General features: G+C 38.3%; 2 protein-coding genes across 2 annotated transcripts in view; one reads left to right on the top strand and one right to left on the bottom strand.

Moving 5' to 3' along the window:
* Positions 1–19: 19 nt before the first annotated feature.
* On the bottom strand, positions 20–6,326 carry SLC35A4 (solute carrier family 35 member A4). The gene is made up of 3 exons (XM_058177015.1): positions 6,271–6,326; positions 4,519–4,617; positions 20–3,417 (listed from the first exon to the last, which is right to left on the bottom strand). Exons 1-3 carry the CDS (start codon positions 6,319–6,321, stop codon positions 3,220–3,222), a joined length of 348 nt encoding a protein of 115 aa, XP_058032998.1. The 5' UTR covers positions 6,322–6,326; the 3' UTR covers positions 20–3,219.
* A 1,068-nt stretch (positions 6,327–7,394) lies between these two features.
* Positions 7,395–20,214, top strand: part of APBB3 (amyloid beta precursor protein binding family B member 3) — an 88,523-nt gene continuing 75,703 nt past the window's right edge. The window contains exon 1 of the mRNA XM_058178154.1: positions 7,395–7,519. Within this exon, the coding sequence (XP_058034137.1) occupies positions 7,471–7,519 (49 nt within the window). The 5' untranslated portion in view covers positions 7,395–7,470. The remainder of the gene's footprint in view (positions 7,520–20,214) is intronic.

Below are 20,214 nucleotides of genomic sequence, written 5' to 3'. Positions count from 1 at the left end.
CAAGTACTTACCAAAGAAAGAAACATAATACTTTATTTTGGAAATCTACACAAGGCATCTGGTGAGTATAAATGGAAATACTGTATAGCCTTATTTCTAATTATTGTTTGCAATTATTAATTTGGCTACAGGATAATAAAAATGCTAATGATATCAGAATTACATAATATACTCAAAATAATAAAAAACAACTTAAAGAAGTTCAAAACTACTTGGCCAAAAAAAAAAAGAATATAAAATATGACTACATTCTACGAGGCAACAATAAGGAATTTAATTTAAATAAAAACATTTCTGAACATCATTTGGAAAAGCAAGCACTTAAACCTGTGGTCTTAAACTTGCTAACTATTTAGCAAATCCAGGAAAGAAAAATTAGGCAAACCTTATGGAACAGAAAATAACTGTGTTTGGTTGTTGCTTGTGTTGTATCTATTCTTGGAAAGTATCTGGGAGCAATACATTCTTTATAAAAGTAAAAAATACAGAATAACAAAACCAGTTTGCAAAAGGCACTTAATCACCTTAATGTTTATAAGACATTTGTGTTAGTAAATCTTTAGAAAAGTACATCATTCAAATACTCTGGTCAGAGTGTGATTAACTGGCATTTGGGTGAGCCTACAGTCTTCCAACACAACTCTGAGTATGATAAAAAAGTTGCAGGGATAGAGATGGGCATCTTGGAGACAATATTCTAGTGCTACTTATAAAATAACATAAATCTTTCCCTTCTGAAGATTCAGAAATCTGGCCATTAGGTAGCCAGAAATTGCTTTCTAAGGTCCTACTTTCTTACTATCATAAGAGATTCTTAAAAATCATGACCACCCATTAAAACAAAACAATCTCTTAATGTCTTCTGGAATGAAGATCTAGCAGACAAAAGTAAAGTTTCAGGCACTTTTACCCCATATGGAAAAAAAAATAGGCTTCGATACAAGAATGTGCTTTTATCATCAGGGATTAAGGAGATTAAAGATTGAAACAGAATTTAAACAGAACTAAGGTAAAACTGTTATTTTCGAGAGGGATTATACTTTATGATAAACCATTCCATTCATAATCATTTTTATACATTGAATATAAATATCAATAATTTTTATTTATAGCCAAAAGCCATGCATGCGTGTATTTATATAAACCTTCCAACTCACACATACACACTAGAAAGTGAAGGTACATAACCCTCAGGGCCACACTATATATTTTTTTTAATTTGCATTTATATCCCGCCCTTCTCCGAAGACTCAGGGCGGCTTACACTATGTCAAGCAATAGTCTTCATCCATTTGTATATTATATATAAAGTCAACTTATTGCCCCCAACAATCTGGGTCCTCATTTTACCTACCTTATAAAGGATGGAAGGCTGTCAACCTTGGGCCTGGTGGGACTTGAGCCTGCAGTAATTGCAAGCAGCTGCTGTTAATAATAGACTGCATTAGTCTGTTGAGCCACCAGAGGCCCCTATGTCCATTTCCCTAGGACATTATAGTTTACAAGAGAATCTGCAGTGTGTAATTCAGTGCTTGTTGAGGTATAAGAGCTTTGTGAAGGTGTGGATCAATATCAACAGGCAAGTGTCAAAGTATACAGGAAAGAGGGCATATATTCCTATGCCATTTTGGACCACCACGAATCATGTACCCTGTATCTGGCAGAGGGTCTTGTACAAAACATAACTGAATTACATAAAATCTGATACTTTATTGTGGCCTTTTCCTCCCATATGCTTTGAACTATCTTTGATTTAACTATGATTCATTATCTTGCACAAAATTTGCTGCCATCCAGGGTTCATCCATATTTTGCAATTTAAGATACAGTAACTCTATGTATCTACAGCTATATTTCAGAGAGAAACCAGTGCAAGAAGTCATCACATCTTTGTTGTCATCTATTGACTATGTGTGTTACAACCCAGTTACGACAGCCCTTTTATGTGCATACACACAAGCATGTGCATGCATACACACACATTATTTCGTGGACAGATTTAGTATATAATAAAATATACTCAAATGAGACACCTTCTAGGAATCCAGTTGCTTAGCTTTTTGACAGATGAATTACCACATTTAGCAAAACAAAAAAGGAAAAGTCTGTTTTAGTATATAGTGTAATAGTGGAAAATTGATTAAAGCAGCTTATCAGAAGACTTTGGGGCACTCATTCTCATGTAGCACATAGAATTGTTAGGGGGGGAATGGGGGGGCACTGTCTACTGCCTTAAGCTCTTAAGTAAATGGTAGTTTAACAAGTAAATAAATACATGAAGAAAGAAAGTGATTCTGGAGATTCATTAAGATCTTGTGTCTTCAGCAGTTTCACTAGAGATAACTGAAATATCCAAAAGCATGGGACCTAGAAAGATTAACTGAAGTTAAGAAAGGTTAAACTGAGTGGTATGTAGCCATCTGTCAAAGGAAGGTCATACAGAGGGCACCGAGAGCTTCCAGCTGCATATAAAGCTCCTAAGTACCAAACCGGCAGATTGCCTATGTTGAGCCAGTCTTTGATGCAGGAAGAATTATTTCTTTAAAGCAATTAAAAGTAAAATAGCAGTAGCAAAGACTTTAGCCATTAAAATAAAATAAAAAAAGTAGTATAAAGCAACTATAATAAGTCAGGATCAGCAATACCCACTTAATACAATACCAAAAATATAACAAGAAGTCAGTTAATATTTAGCGATAATTTTCAGGATGTATAGAGAAAAGGGAAGAAGCACCTTTTGTTTTTTAAAGAGGAAATCTACACTATATTTGTGGCAAGCAGATGCTTGCACAAATAAGGACTCAAATCAGCAGGAAAGAAATCAAATGCATATGTCAGTATAATATATATACATGATTAGGAGAAAGTTGGTATCTCACACCGTGTTTCCTGGCATGGGCACATTTATAGCAGGCATGCCGTATCAGTTGCTTTTTGCTCCCTTAGAGAGAGACTGCTTTGCTATCCAAACCCAGGCTCGCATCTAATCTAAATCCCAGGACAGTTGAATCAAGCAGCATCAGTTTCATTCTAAAACTGGGAACCTTAAAAAGCAGACCTGCTGAAATGTTATTTGTTCATTATAAAACACTTTTCCAGTTAATAAGAACATCTAAAGTGGAGCTAAATGTTTTGACCTATGTAGAACTGAAAGAGATGAGAAGCTGAAAGGTTATTTTTCCCCCTGGAGTATACTGTTGCATTAATATTGTTGCATTTCTAGTTTGATCTTTTCCTGGATGAATTGAAATAGTCTTTGACTGTCTTTTCAACATCAGGAATTGCATAGGTCTGAGCAGCAAATACTCCAGTACAACTCCCCACCAAAAAGCCTATGATTGCAGAAGATCTTAGTTTGGCTACAACAAATCCAGCAAGAAATCCTTTGACAAATGGAGAGGCCAACCAAGAACCATCCTGTTGAAAAAAGAAAAAGATAAGATTTTTCAGCTGAACTAAAATTATATATATTTAATTCAAAGCAAATATAATGTTACTAACTAAACATATACTGATTTCAGTTGCAGACAAGTACTAATTGAGGCATTAAACAACGAACACACTGTTCCCTAATGATAGGACTGTTTAAATTGCATGCAGTGGACTTAACTATTGACTTTTAGGAGACAGATATAGTTAAAAGATTTCCATATATAAGAATTTATAAACTTGGATTCATTTTCTTATTATTGAAACAAGACAATTTATCTGCTGTATAATTGGCCTTTAGACATACCCTTTGGATCACAAATATTTCCAGAACCTGAATTATTGATTATTAGTAGAAACTGGTATTCTCCTGTTTCTTCATTTGGTATTGTGCATATGGTATTGTGGAGAAATTGCAGAAACCTTTTATATGGCTTCACTAAGAGTTAGAACTTTCTAGTCCTAACCTATTTGCCTTGAATTTGAAAACAATTGGACAATTGATCTTATCTCATGATGTCCTTTTATTTCTTTCTATATTTCAAAACCTTAATTAAATTTTAATAAGCAAATACTTAATTGGGATATTTCTAACAGAGATCAAGAAGAATTTTCTATTTATATTTGAATCAAACATAATCCACTGCATTTATAATCTATTAATGGATAAATCATAATATATGTTCTTTATATAGCCCTAAAACCATGAAAACTATCTGGGTGACCTTGGACCAGTCAGCCCAGCTCACCTCATAGGGATGTTGTTGTGGGGAAAATAGGAGGAGGAAGTTATATTGGATACATTAAACAAATAAATATTGTGGTGCATTAACAGATAATCTATACAGTAAACTCTCAATTTACAGGAAATGAAGGGCTGTACAGTACAGCTGAATCTCCATCTTTATTTTGGGGGTGAATAGATGGGTGGTGTTAGTATGTTTACTATGGTTTACAAATTATGATGTTTGTTTTTGATGGAATATTAACAGGATGTTAATCAGCAAATACTTTGTTGACATTTATAATTAAGCATCCTGTACCAAATAAAAGGCATTTACTGGGAAAACAAAGCAACTCCATTCTTACCTGCCCCACTCCAGCCTGTACTTCATTTTCAACTTTTCGTTTCAAACTTTCCAACTGATCCTTCAAAAAAGCAAGATCTTTCAATTTTGGCAGAGAATCCTACATATTGGAAACAAAAAAGAATATTCCAGATTGCAAGCACAATCTATTTCAGTATCTCTGTTCCAGAAAGCAAAGAACCGAGGACCAAAGCAGTCCAGCAATTCCAAGAATTTTGCTAAAGTCTAAATCTGTGTGAATCTATCACTATTACTACATCAGGAAGATACTGGGTCTTTTTGTAAATGTGTCTGACTTTTCTCTAAGAGCAAAAACAATACTGTACATTCATGTAACACAATTTAACTGTATGCTTTTCAGAGGAAATAGGAATTCATTCGTGGACTATTTTTCAAATATTAGTTACTACCAGCAGCAGACCACTTTTGTTTACCAAGGTTTGCATCACGTATTCGACCAAGTCTTAGGGGTAAGACCTATATTCAGACATATAGCTTAACACAGGCACTCCCATTAACCACTTTCCCTTATGTCTCAATTCTCAACTAACATCCTACCTATTCATAGTTCAAAGACAGAGGTTTGAAGTACTTAGAGAAATGGAAATATGCTGCTTCCATCAAAGTATGCCTAGAACTATGGGGGAGAGCCAATCATCTTACTATTCTATTCTACAAGATTGATCCCTTCATCAAAATGATGAATACTAATCACATTGTAAACTCTATCCCTTTTGTACAGGAGTACAGACATAGGTACATACAACAGAAATAGAGCTTGTATTGGCATGATGCAATACTGCTTTTGAAATTTATCACCCCTTGAATCCCATGCACATCTGCTGGGAGAGCGGGAGAGAATCTGTATTAGGCTACATAGACAACTACTGATTCTGTACTTTATGGAACTATGACACAAAATATGGATTCTCGGGACAAATCCTAATGAATTCCTTAGATTTATTGTGGAAGTTCCACAAAATCCATTCTCAAATCCATATGCAAAATCAAAGCTAAAGGAGTAACAGATTCCAACCTTTTTAAAACATGCTTTTTGTTGTATTCTTCTGTATCTTGTTTCTATCTGTTTATTGTGTTCACTATATTGTGAGCTGCCCAGAGATTTTTTTTCGGCAGTGAAGGACCACTAAATTTAAGGAATGAATAAAATTTTAGGTGGTGCAAAAATAAAGTTTGGGCATGATTCTCACGAATCATATGAATTAATTGTAGAGAATGGCTGCCTTCTGGAGCTTACCATTAAACTACAAATCAGCTCTATCTGTGTGGCCCTTGGGGGATACCTTTCGTTAACTAAGGTGAAACATTATGAAAATGTTACGAGTATCCATGCTTAAGCCAAAAACAAAAAAAGCCAGTTCGGTGACTATGATTATGAAGATCGACGAATTTCAAGTCCACGAGTTTCTAAACGGGGCAGCAAAAATCGTAGTGTCTCTGGCTTTAGGCGGCCAAAAACATGAAAGTTGGAGTTCGATAGATAGATTTGGGAAAGTGTCTAAATAATGCGAATCTCCAAAGTTGATTTCTTGGGATTCGATTTTTCACGGACTACCCGATTCGGGTCCAAAGCCAGCTTGCAAAAACAAGACGTCTAACAAAATACGACAAGTTGTAGGTTGGCCAATGCAGCTGCTCATCTCCGCCGATGCCACTTTGGGGGACGAGGGAAGAAAGATCGAGCGCGAGTGAAAACCCGGAGCCAACAAGACGCTTCCACGCGCTTGCCTACCTTATCATCCGCCATTTTTAGCCGGAAATTGCTCGGCTTCTTTCTGCACATGCGCAGAAGAGAGTGCCGCTCTTGTGGTTTTGGCATCTGAAGACTTAGTTTGGGGTTTTTTTTTATGAAAATCACGATTTTTATATAGTTGTCAATGTCCATACAAACGCAAAAGCCGACAAACGATGCTGCGTTGAAATCACACTATCTTAATTGATAGGGCATGTTGGAATTCAGTGTAATAAAGCGGTTTAAAGATGAATCCAGTACGCATGGGGCTGAAATAGGTACTTTCGTAATTGAAATAAACATGTGTCCTAAGTAAACAAGAATACGATTGAAGGTTTGTAACTCTTTTAGCATTATTCGTTTACCGACTCTTTAATAATCCCAAAATCATTCGGAATAAGCCAGACTATCAATTTTCAAGTTAATCAAGCTAATCGATTTCACTAAGTCATAGAAAACTTAAAGACTGACTGACGCTATAAGATGCAAATCTTCCACGGTTGTTCTTGCATTTAAATCCCCATCTTCCTCTCGAGAACTCAGGAAAGTGGAGGACCCCACCCCCCCTCATGACGACTCCTTATATTCTGTCTTACTCTCTCCCCAAAGCATCATCAACATTCTTCTATTAACGTATTTTTTCACTTCCGCTTTTTCATTCGGGTGCTCAAGGCGGCGCACCTAGCGCTTCCCTGTTATTTTTTCCCACCACAACCCCGCGATTGAGGTGGGGCCAAGAGAGAGCGAATTCCCCAGATATATCCAGTGAGCGTCGGTGGACTGGAATTACTCTGAATTCAACACCTTCACTGTTTCACCAGACCGTAAACATCAAATGACAACAGGAAGATCAGCGTTTGGTTCAGCAGATCGGCCTTTTACTTTCTTTTCCCACCTCAGATTGTTGCAATCCGCAGGGAGAGGGCGCATTGATGTCGGAAGACATCAATGCGCCCTCTCGCCTATAGGTGGTGCTGCTAGCTTGGGCTTCCTTCACGGAACAGAAGTCCCACTGAATTCGGCCTGCCTCGAGCATCATTACCCTCAGCCCCCTCCGCCCCTCCTTCTCTCCTTGGCTCGGCTTGGCTCGGCTCCGCCCACCGAGACCAAACTCAGCGTCACCCTCTGCTGCACCATCGCTGCTACCTTCCTCCCCGCCGGGTTGCACAACATCTTGCCTCCGGAGCGAGCGAAGTAGCTATGCTGGGCAAGGACTACATGCTGGCCATCATCCTAGTCAACTGCGATGGTGAGAGTAGCAGCCGCAGGACGGGCGCGGCGGAACAGAAGGGAGGCGAGAGCACCTATTTGGGAGGAGGGACGCGGCGGCCTCAGGTGGGATAGGGTGGGAGCAACTTCGAACTCTCCAGCCACGCGGCCGGCCAAGACCTAAGAAAGCAGTGGCTTTGGGTGCGTTTCGATTGACTTCCCTACTAGGACATGGGTGTGCGCGTCTGGGTTTTGGAAAGTACGTCAGGACTGCCTTTCCTCATTGGAGAGTAGGCAGGGGGTCTGATGGGACCATTCCTATCTGGCTACCCTCATGCACTCGTCCTGGGCCGGGGCGTCAGCCTCTGGGCTCATGTCGGCGTCCAGATGGGAATGGCATGGCATGAAAAGGACGGGGCTTATAGCCTTCCGCTTTTAGCAGATGATGTCGTTGCCTCAATGTGCCAATGTACCTTGCCATTATTATTATTATTATTATTATTATTATTATTATTATTATTATTATTATTATTATTATTATTATCATCATCATCATCATTATCATCATCATCATCATCATTATCATCATTATTAAACGCAAGTGCCTGCTGGTCGGGGAGAAAGATGCTTAGGTCTTGTCCCACATCAACACTCATTGGTTTCCATGGTGAAAGAAAGCGGGGACAACGGGGGAGGCGAGATGGCAGCTTTGCAAAATCCATTTCCTGTAATGTTCAGTTTTAACGGGCTCGTCTTTTTCTGGGCCAACCTTTTTGACGACCTATTTTTAGACAGCTTTCCATGGTGCTGAAAAAAGAGGGTAGGAAAGTAGGTTCAGTTCATCCATTTCCTCTGGTTCCTCAGCAGTGTAACCTTTTACCCTTAATGTTTTTCCCCATTTGAAATTTTTTTTGCATATTCAGAATAGAAATAAATATGAAAATGCTGCATCTTCAGTAAAGGTCTTAAAATCCTGACTAACTATGAAAACCTCATCGATATCAATACATCAAATATGCTCTTACTGTTGCATTAGAATTTAGATATATTTAATATCTCAGTCTTTTTATCTGAAAAACAACTTTCCTGGGTTGATTTTTCATATTGTGGTTTGTCCCAGATTGTTATGAGTTAAACAGTATCAATAGCTGATAACTTTATGACTTCATAAAAGTGAAGCTTTTGCCCCATATGTGAATGAAGATGTAGTGTGTGTATGCGTGTGGTGTATAACATTACAACGTTTTTAAATTATAGGTAGGGTCCTATATATGCTAGCTATTTCTGGCTTAAGCTTCACTTTTCAGAGAGTCCCTCGTTGTCACAGTTGTTCTGGATAATGTTTCCTTTTTCTGGAAAGCCAGAATTCAAAATGTTTTACACAAGAGCAGTTAGTCATATAAAGCCCTTCTAGCCATTGGGTTACCAAGAGCTAGACTGACAATCTAGCAGCAGGTATTTGACACAGTTTTCTAGGTAGAACAGGGTAAATCAGGTGATCAATACTGGCAGAATATACACAGGAAACTGTTCATGCAGTAAATTAGTTATTCAATACTGAATAACTAGGAAGGAACTGAATGACTACAGACCAGTTGCTTTAACATCTGTAGTCATGAAAACCTTTGAAAGGCTAGTGCTTTCCTACCTGAAAACCATCACGGATCCGCTGTTAGACCCCTTGCAATTTGCATACCGAGCAAATAGATCAACAGATGATGCTGTTAATATGGCTCTGCACTACATCCTACAACATCTTGAGTCTCCAAAGACCTATGCAAGGGTCCTTTTTGTAGACTTTAGTTCAGCATTCAATACCATCATTCCAGACATTCTCCTAACTAAGCTAAACCAGCTACAGGTACCGGAACAGACTTGTAAGTGGATCACAAGCTTCCTAACAAACAGGAAGCAGCAGGTGAAGCTAAGCAAGATCACATCAAATACCTGTACAATTAGCACAGGGGCCCCCGAAGGCTGTGTGCTCTCCCCACTTCTCTCTGTATACCAATGACTGCATCTCCAATGATCCATCTGTTAAGCTACTGAAGTTCGCAGATGACACAACAGTGATTGGTCTCATTCGAGACAATGACGAATCCGCATATAGACGAGAGGTCAAACGACTAGCCTTGTGGTGCAACCAAAACAATCTGGAACTGAACACACTCAAAACCGTAGAAATGGTGGTAGACTTTAGGAAAAACCTTCCATACTTCCACCTCTCACAATACTTGACAACACAGTATCAACAGTAGAAACCTTCAAATTTCTGGGTTCTATCATATCGCAAGATCTCAAATGGACAGCTAACATCAAAACATCATTAAAAAGGACAACAAAGAATGTTCTTTCTGCGCCAACTCAGTAAGCTCAAACTGCCCAAGGAGCTGCTGATCCAATTCTACAGAGGAATTATTGAGTCTGTCATTTGCACCTCTATAACTGTCTGGTTCGGTTCTGCAACCCAACAAGAAAAACACAGACTTCAGAGGATAATTAGAACTGCAGAAAAATAATTGCTACCAACCTGCCTTCCATTGAGGACCTGTATACTGCACGAATCAAGAAGAGGGCCGTGAAAATATTTGCAGATCCCTCGCATCCTGGACATAAACTGTTTCAACTCCTACCCTCAAAACGACGCTATAGAGCACTGCACACCAGAACAACTAGACACAAGAACAGTTTTTTCCCGAAGGCCATCACTCTGCTAAACAAATAATTCCCTCAACACTGTCAGACTATTTACTGAATCTGCACTACTATTAATCGTTTCATAGTTCCCATCGCCAATCTCTTTCCACTTATGACTGTATGACTATAACTTGTTGCTGGCAATCCTTATGATTTACATTGATATATTGATCATCAATTGTGTTGTAAATGTTGTACCTTGATGAACGTATCTTTTCTTTTATGTACACTGAGAGCATCTGCACCAAGACAAATTCCTTGTGTGTCCAATCACACTTGGCCAATAAAAAATTCTATTCTATTCTATTCTAATACTAACTGCCCAATACACTATGTAGAGCTTTTTCCATAGTCCACTTTAATATCTTGCCCTCTGCAGTACTGGGGGAAGGTATAATTATGCCCCTTTGACAAAATGAGCCTGCCCGTGTTCCCCAGAGGAACATGAGACTCTAGTCCATATGTTTCCTTAGTGGGCTTTCTTCAGCAATTTGCAACCTAGAGTCATAATTCCACTTGCTAATAAAAGTTCCACCTGATCAGAGAATAATCTTGTTTGCTTTTTATAGTTGGACCAGAACCTAAGAATTCAGGAAAGAAACAGAATTTATTTACCATCCGTTGCTTTATGCAACAATTTAGTCCTCTAATTTTAGGATTTCATAAATATCAATATTTTAGTTCCTATCTTGTTTTATGCTTTATATCTTCTGTTATTGCTCATATTTCATGGATCATGATAAGGTTCACACACTTAGTAGCATGCTTAGTATATGTAGCATGTAAGTATTTTATTCATAAAATAACATTATAATTTAATTAACTAGCTTTACATATTTATATTTAAAGTATTTTACTGTTTGTATTTATAGTGTTTCATTCTCTGAACCACTTTATATAATTTAACTTCTAGAAAACATTTGTATTGTACTCTGAGCCTTGCAATTTCTTACATTTGTATAAAATGCTGGCCAGTAACTGTAATAATGATACTCTTATTTGGCTAATCTTGATAAATTATAGAGGGCTGGACCTGGTGGTTGGATGGGAGACTATTAGGAAATTTCAGAACTCTGGGCTACACTGGGAAGTTGAAAAAGGCATCCTGAAAAAAGACTTTGTTAAAAGCACTCCCCTATGAATGAAAATCACTTTGATATGTTCATGCAGGCAACTGAGCTTAGCTTGGAGAAGACTGTACTTCTAAGTTATTGACAACATGAAATTTTGTCCCCTCCCTTATTTTGCATGTAAAAATATAAAATTGTTACAGGACTGAAGTCAACTCAGAGACTTCCAGTTGGCTATTGATTATTCTTTATTAAAATAGGTATTTTTTGAATACTAAGAATATAAAACATAAAATAACAGGGTTGAAAGGACCTTGGAGGTCTTCTAGTCCAACCTCTTCCTCAAGCAGGAGACTCTATGCCATTCCAGACAAATGGTTGTCCAATTTCTCCTTGAAAATCTCCGGTGATGGAGCACCCACAACTTCTGGGAGCAAATTTCTGTTCTCATTGTCAGAAAATTTCTCCTTAGTTCTAGGTTGGTTCTCTCTTTAACGATCTTCCAGTTTATGTCCTGCCCTCATGTGCTTTGGAGCATAATTCAATAGTTCAATCCCCTCTTGACAGCCCTTCAAGTACTCGAAGACAGCTACCGGTATTATATCATCTCTATTCCTTCTCTTTGATAAGCTAGACGATCTTATTAGCAAATCCATCTGGACTTCTTATTAGCAAATCCATCTTATTAGCAAGTGAACGTATGTAAATTTTCCTAACCAACGTATGTTCACTTGCTAATAAGATGGATGAAATAGTCCTTTTAAACAGATACAATTCTGATTTTTACAATTCAGCAGCCCTATGCTTCTCTGAAACCTGGCTAAATGAATCAATTGATGATAGCAGCCTGCATATCCCAGGGTTTCAGATTCAACAACCAGACAGAATTACAGAAACATCTGGTAAAAAGAAGGTAGGAGGCTTATGCTTATATATCAACAATAGCTGGTCTCAGGATATAACTATAATATATAAATTCTGTGACGAAAACCTAGAGACATTAATTATCAATTGCAAACCATACTGTTCGCCTCATGAATTTTCCTCATTTCTTCTAATTGCTGTTTATGTCCCACCACAAGCCTGTGTAAACAAGGCATTACAAACACTAGCTGACCAAATTATGGAGGCTGAAGCCAAATACCCCAATTCACTGGCCATTATTTTGGGAAATCTAAACAAGGTAAACTTAAATTCTCTGCTTGTGTAAACTTAAGATTTCTAACCCAGATTTTCTCCCATGTTTCCAACATTATTGGTTCCTGAATATTCTGTGCCCATTTTATCATACAGTCCTTTACCAAATCCTTTTCCGAATCTATTTCAAGCAACACATTATACAATCTCTTTATATGCTCCTGGGTCTAATTTCTAATTTGCTTTATTAAATTTTCCTCCCTTTGCATTATATCAATTTTTTGATCTTCTTTCCATCTAGCACTTAGTTGCCCATATTGAAACCAAGTATAATTCCTCCCTTCTTCATTTAATACCTGTAATGATTTTAATTGCAATCTACCTCCTTCAGCATACAAAAGTTCTTTATAAGTAATCATTTCCTGTTTCTGTTCTATATTTATATTCTCTATTGCATGTCTGGGGCTCGCCCATATAGGAATCTTATAGTCTAGTTTATAAGAATATTTTTTCCAGACCCGCAAAAGAGCACTTCTCAACACATGATTCTTAAAAGCCCTATCCACTTTTTTTTCATAAAATAAATACGCATGCCATCCATATAACAAGTCATAACCTTCTATATTCAAAATTCTTTCCTCCGTTAAATTAAACCAGTCACTTATTAATGAGAGGGCTACTGCTTCATAATATAGTTTAAAGTTAGGCATTTTTAGGCCACCTCTTTCCCGTGAGTCCTGAATTATTTTCATTTTAACCCTCGCCTTTTTACCTTGCCATATAAATTTATTAATCCCAATCTGCCAATCCTCCAAATTTTTATCTTTCTTAATTATTGGTATCATCTGGAACAGAAACAAAAATCTAGGTAACACATTTATTTTGATAGCCGCAATCCTCCCCAATAGCGATAGCTGCAATTTTTTCCAGACACTCATATCATTCTGAACTTTTTGCCATAGCAAGTCATAATTATTCTTATAAAGTTTCTTGTTCGATGAGCTAATATAAACCCGTAAGTATTTAACCTTTTTTACCACCTCAAATCCTGTTATTTCCTCTAGTTAAACAAGGTAAACTTAAGGAAAGAGCTACCAAAATATTTTCAGCATGTCAATTGTCTCACTAGAGGCAAGAATACTTTAGACCATTACTACACAACACTAAAAAATGCTTATCGGTCTTTACCACCAGCAGCTGTAGGACACTGATCATTGGATGATTCACCTTGTACCTGCTTACAGGCATAGACTTAAAACCACAAAACCAACAATTAAATCAATGAAGACCTTGACTGAGGAGGCAAAGTTAAAGCTACAGGCTTGCTTTGACTGCACTGACTGGAATATTTTTTGAAGATACCTCTGCAGACTTGGATGAACTCACAGATACTGTAACATCATATGTCAGCTTCTGTGAAGACCTATGTGTACCCACCAGGAACTTGCAAATATACAGTAACAACAAACTTTGGTTCACAGCTAAACTTAAGCAGCTACGTCATTCCAAAGAGGAAGCCTACATAAAAGGTGATAAAATGCTGTACAATCAGGCCAGAAATGTATTAACAAGGGACATCAGAGCAGCAAAAAGAAGCTACTCTGAAAAGCTAAAGAATCAGTTCTCAACAAATGAACCAGCAAACATGTGGAAAACTCTTAAAAATATCACTGGCTCCGGCAAACCTCCTTCCCAGGCTGAAGGAAATCAACAACTGGCAGATGACCTGAACGTGTTTTACTGCAGGATTGAAAGGAAACTACAACCACCTATCTCCACAACCCCCATCTCAGACACACTAATAACAGCCAAGCCTCTTACAACTGACCCCATCCCATTGGGTTCACAACCCCTAGTGAGCACAGAAAAGGAAAATTTCACAGACAAAATCCAGGAAAAGCTCCAGGCCCAGACAAGATAACTCCTTCTTGCTTAAAAGTCTGTGCTGACCAATTGGCCCCCATCTTCACCCATATCTTCAATAAATCACTAGAGATGTGCTATGTTCCTTCTTGGTTCAAATGCACTACTATCATCCCAGTGCCGAAGAAGCCCACCATCAAGGAACTGAATGACTTTAGACCAGTTTCTCTAATATCTGTAGTCATGAAAACCTTTGAAAGGTTAGTGCTGTCCCACTTGAAAACCATCATGGATCCGCTGTTAGACCCCTTGCAATTTGCATACCGAGCAAATAGATCAACAGATGATTTTGTTAATATGGCTCTGCACTACATCCTACAACATCTTGAATCTCCAAAAACCTACACAAGGGTCCTCTTTGAAGACTCCAGTTCAGCATTCAATACCATCATTCCAGACACTCTTCTAACTAAGCTAAACCAGTTACAGGTACCTGAACACACTTGTAAGTTGATCATAAGCTTCCTAACAAACAGGAAGCAGCAGATGAACCTAAGCAGAATCACATCAGATACCTGTACTAATTGTACAGGCTCCCCCCAAGGCTGTGTGCTCTCCCCACTTCTCTTCTCTCTGTATACCAATGACTGCATCTCTAACGATCCATCTGTTAAACTACTGAAGTTTGCAGATGACACAACAGTGATCAGTCCCATTCAAGACAATGATGAATCCGCATATAGACAGAAAGTTGAACAACTAGCCTCATGGTGTGATCAGAACAACCTGGAATTGAACATACTTAAAACCATAGAAATGGTGGTAGACTTTAGGAGAACCCTTCCATACTTCCATCTCTCACAATACTAGACAACACAGTATTAACAGTAGAGACCTTCAAATTTCTAGGTTCTACCATATCGCAAGATCTAAAATGGTTAGCTAACATCAAAAATGTCATCAAAAAACCACAACAAAGAATGTTCTTTCTGTGCCAACTCAGAAAGCTCAAACTGCCCAAGGAGCTGCTGATACAGTTCTACAGAGGAATTATTGAGTCTGCACCTCTATAACTGTCTGGTTTGGTTCTGCAACCCAACAAGACAGACACAAACTTCAGAGGATAATTAGAACTGGCTTTAGCATAGTCAATGAAGCAGAAGTAGATGTTTTTCTGGAACTCCCTAGCTTTCTCCATGATCCAGCGTATGTTGGCAATTTGATCTCTTGTTCCTCTGCCCCTCCGAAATCCTGCCTGTACTTCTGGTAGTTCTCAATCCACATACTGCTGGAGCCTAACTTGTAGGATTTTAAGCATAACCTTACTAGCACGTGAAATGAGTGCAATGGTGCGATAGTTTGAACATTCTTTGGCATTGCCTTTCTTTGGAATTGGAATGTAAACTGACCTTTTCCACTCCTGTGGTCACTGCTGAGTTTTCCAAATTTGCTGACAAATTGAGTGTAGCACTTTTACTGCACTATCTTTTAAGATTTTGAATAGCTCAGCTGGAATACTGTCACCTCCACTAGCTTTCTTGTGGCTCAGATTTCCTAAGGCCCATTTGACTTCACATTCTAGGATGTCTGACTCAAGGTCGGTGACCACCCCATCATGGTTATCAGGGATGTTAAGCTCGTTCTTGTATAGTTCTTCTGTGTAATTTTGCTATCTCTTCTTAATCTTTTCTGCCTCTGTTAGGTCCCTGCCATTTTGGTCCTTTATCATGCCCATCTTTGCATGAAACGTTCCCTTCATATCTCCAATTTTCTTGAAGAGATCTTTGGTCATCCCTATTCTATTGTTTTCTTCTATTTCTTTGCACTGTTCATTTAAGAATGTATTCTTATCTCTTCTAGCTATTCTCTGGAATTCTGCATTCAGCTGGGTGTATCTTTCTCCTCCCTTGCCTTTCACTTCCCTTCTTTCCTCAGCTATTTGCAAAGCTTCCTCAGACAGCCATTTTGCTTTGTTGCATTTCTTTTTCTTTGGGATGGTTTTAGTTGCTACCTCTTGTACAATGTCGTGAACCTCTATCCATAATTCTTCAGGCACTCTGTCTAGCAGATCTAATTCCTTAAATCTATTTGTCACCTCTACTGTATATTCATCAGGGATATGATTTAGTTCATACCTGAGTGGCCTGGGGCTTTCCCCTACTTTCTTCAGTTTAAGCCTAAATTTTGCAAGGAGAAGCTCGTGATCTGAGCCACAGTCAGCTCCTGGTCTTGTTTTTACTGATTCTATAGAGCTTCTCCATCTTTGGCTGCAGAACACATAGTCAATCTGATTTCTGTGTTGACCGTCTGGTGATGTCCATGTGTAGAGTTACCTCTTGGGTTGTTGGAAGAGAGTGTTTGCTATGACCATCGTATTATCTTGACAAAATTCGATCAGCCTGTGCCCTGCTTCATTTTGTACTCCAAGGCCAAACTTGCCTATTATTCCAGTTATCTTTTGGTTTCCTACTTTAGCATTCCAATCCCCCATGATGATAAGGACATCATTTTTTGGTCTTAATTCTATAAGGTGCTGTAGGGCTTCATAGAACCGGTCAATTTCAATCTCTTCAGCACCAGTAGTTGAGGCATAGACTTGGACTTCTGTGATATTGAATGGTTTGCCTTGGATTTGAACTGAGTTCATTCTGTCATTTTGGAGATTGTATCCCAGTATTGCTTTCCTATCTTCTATTGACTATGAAGGCTACTCCATTTCTTCTGAGGGGATTCTTGCCTGCAGTAGTATACCTGATGGTCATCTGAATTAAATTCACCTATTCCTGTCCATTTTAGTTCGCTGATTCCTAAGATGTCGATGTTCAGTTTTGTCATCTCTTGTTTGACTATGTCCAGCTTACCTTGATTCGTGGATCTTACATTCCAGGTTCCTATGGAGAAAAAATCTTTACAGCATCGGACTTTCCTTTCACCACCAGATATATTCACAGCTGAGAGTCCTTTTGGCTTTAGCCCCGTCACTTCATTCTTTCTGGCACTACTAGTACTAGCCCTTTGCTCTTCCCCAGTAGCATATTGGACACCTTCCAACCTAAGGGGCTCATCTTCCGGCGTCATATCTTTTTTCCTTTTTGTACTGTTCATGGGGTTTTCGTGGCAAAGTTAGTGGAGTGGGTTGCCATTTCCTTCTCCAGTGGATCACATTTTGTCAGAACTCTCTGCTATGACCTGTCCATCTTAGGTGTCCCTGTATGGCATAGCTCATAGCTTCATTGAGGTATGCAAGCCCCTTTGCCACGACAAGGCAGTAATCCATGAAGGGGTTAGTACAGGTAGTCCTCAATTTACCACCACAATCAAGCCCAAAATTTTTGTTGCTAAGCCATGGTGGCACAGTGGTTAGAGTGCATTACTGCAGATTACTTCTGCTGACTGCCCGCTGCCTGCAATTTGGCAAATCGAATCTCACCAGGCTCAAGGTGGACTCAGACTTCCATCCATCCAAGATCGGTAAAATGAGGACCCAAATTGTTGGGGGCAATATGCTGACTCCGTAAACTGCTTAGAGAGGACTATAAAAGCACTGTGAAGTGATATATAAGTTTAAGTGCTATTGCTAAACGAGACATTTGTTAAGTGATTTTCCCCCATTTTACAACCTTTCTGGCTACATCTATCAAGTGAATCACTGCCGTTGTTAAGTTAGTAACACAGTTGTTAAGTGAATCTGGCTTCCCCATTGACTTTGGTTGTCAGAGGGTTGCAAAGGACACAGCAAACATCATAAATATGGGTCAATTGCCAAGCATCACATGACTAAGGATTTCAAGGGACGCGGTGACTCAGTGACTAAGACGCTGAGCTTGTCAATTGAAAGGTCGGCAGTTCAAATTCCTAGTGCTGCATAACAGGGTGAGCTCCCGTTACTTGTCCCAGCTTCTGCCAACCTAGCAGTTTGAAAGCACGTAAAGAATGCAAGTAGAAAAATAGGGATCACCTTTGGTGGGAAGGTAACAGCATTCCATGCGCCTTTGGTGTTTAGTCATGCCAGCCACATGACCACGGAGATGTCTTTGGACAGCACTGGCTCTTCGGCTTTGAAACAGAGATGAGCACCGTCCCCTAGAGTCGGGAACAACTAGCATATATGTGTGAGGAGAACCTTTACCTTTATGGATATACTGCAACTGTCATAACTATGAAAAACAGTCCTAAATCACATTTTTCAGTGCTGTTGAACATTGAACAGACGCTCTACAAACTGTTGTAAGTTGAAGACTACCCATAATTGCTTTGCTGGTTTCTAGGTACTTGAGGATCTCCTCCTTGATTATCTTTCCCAGGACTTTTCCAGGTATTGATATCAGGCTGATTGGTCTGTAATTTCCTTAATCATTTTCCCTTTTTTGAAGATGGAATTAACATCAGCTTTTTTCCAGTTCTCTGGTAGTCTCCATGATGTTTGAAAGATAGGGGTCAGTGGTTCCGATATCATATCTGCCAGCTCCTTCAGAACCATGTGATATAATTCATCTGATCCTGATGATTTGAATTCATCTTGATTTGATAGGTTTGCTCTTACCATTTTCTTGCATATTTTGACTTGCATTCATATTCTGTCTTCTACTGTACTTAAATTAATTATTTCATTTAAGTACAAATAAATGTATTTAAAATTACAATCTATGCATGTGTTTATGCAGGTATATCTTAATGAAGTTTTGTTGTGTGAAATAAACTTTGTATCAAGAAATAAGGCTGAGGTGTAGTAGCACATAGTTTTATAATAATTTTTTTCCTAGGCACTCAATGCCTTTATTTCTTTTCTTTTTGTTGTACAAAATTTTCTATTTGCAGCTAAATAAGATGTAAAAGCCAGAATGAGTCATTTTCCCTTTTCCCCATTTTAGGCACCTCCCTTTTTCCCCCCTGTATTTAAATAATTAAAATAAGAAATCCAAAGCCAAATTTAAAAAAGAAACCCAAGCCAAATCCAAAATTGGTAGGGAATTCCTGGAGGATATGGTTTATCTCTAATTGTCTGTTGATGACATTTTTATTGAATGCCATCAATAGACATGTAGAGATAAACTATATTTCCATAACCCATTAAACTCCCAATTACAAGAACAACTGATTCTCTATAAACACAAACTCAATTTAGTTGAGCAGGAAGAACTGGTCAGAAATCTGAAAGCAACCAAATAAATACACTTTGAACAAGCAAATAAACCAGGAAGATGGCTCTCTTATAAACTCAAAAAAGAGAGAGAGAAAAGAACCATCTACCAATTACAAGATGAAAATGGAGAAAACCAATATACAATAGAAAAGAAAAAAGAGATTGCACATAAATATTTTGAAGATCTCTATAAGAAAGAAAAAATAGATGAAGATCAGATTAGGAACTATCTAAGGGAAAAAAGAACTCGAGAAATAAAAGATGAATTGAAAGAAATGCTGACTAAGGATATAACTACAATGGAACTAAATCAAGCAATTAGATCCCAGAAAAGTAATAAAACACCAGGCCCTGATGTTTTTCCAGCAGAATTCTATAAGACAATAGAAGAACAAATAGGACCAATAATGGTTGATTTATTTAATGAGGTATTAACATCAGCTAATACCGGATACATGGAGGGAAACACTAATTTCGCTAGTCCCGAAGGAGGATACGGATCCTAGGCTGATACAAAATTATAGACCAATCTCTCTGTTAAATGTAGATTATAAAATATTTGTTATATTATCGCCAACAGACTAAAGAAAATTTTGAATGATTATATACACTCAGACCAAAATGGATTCCTCCCAGATAGACAAATTAGAAACAATTTAAGAATAATAAATTCTGGTGGCTCAGACTGCTAAGACAGTCTGTTATTAACAGCAGCTGCTTGCAATTACTGCAGGTTCAAGTCCCACCAGGCCCAAGGTTGTGACTCAGCCTTCCATCCTTTATAAGGTAGGTAAAATGAGGACCCAGATTGTTGGGGGCAATAAG

Source organism: Ahaetulla prasina, chromosome 3 (genome assembly GCF_028640845.1).
Source record: "Ahaetulla prasina isolate Xishuangbanna chromosome 3, ASM2864084v1, whole genome shotgun sequence".
NCBI lineage: Eukaryota > Metazoa > Chordata > Lepidosauria > Squamata > Colubridae > Ahaetulla > Ahaetulla prasina.
The sequence above is the reverse complement of the archived record's forward strand: the minus strand, read 5'-3'. Positions and strand labels throughout refer to the sequence as shown.

What these genes read in the sequence shown, in the direction of transcription:
- SLC35A4 (XM_058177015.1), bottom strand. Translation starts at nt 6,321, where the DNA reads ATGTGCAGAAAGAAGCCGAGCAATTTCCGGCTAAAAATGGCGGATGAT. An exon ending in TAAAAATGGCGGATGATAAG is followed by an intron (nt 4,618 to 6,270) that starts GTAGGCAAGCGC and finishes TCCAATATGTAG; the next exon opens with GATTCTCTGCCAAAATTGAA. An exon ending in TACAGGCTGGAGTGGGGCAG is followed by an intron (nt 3,418 to 4,518) that starts GTAAGAATGGAG and finishes TTTTTTCAACAG; the next exon opens with GATGGTTCTTGGTTGGCCTC.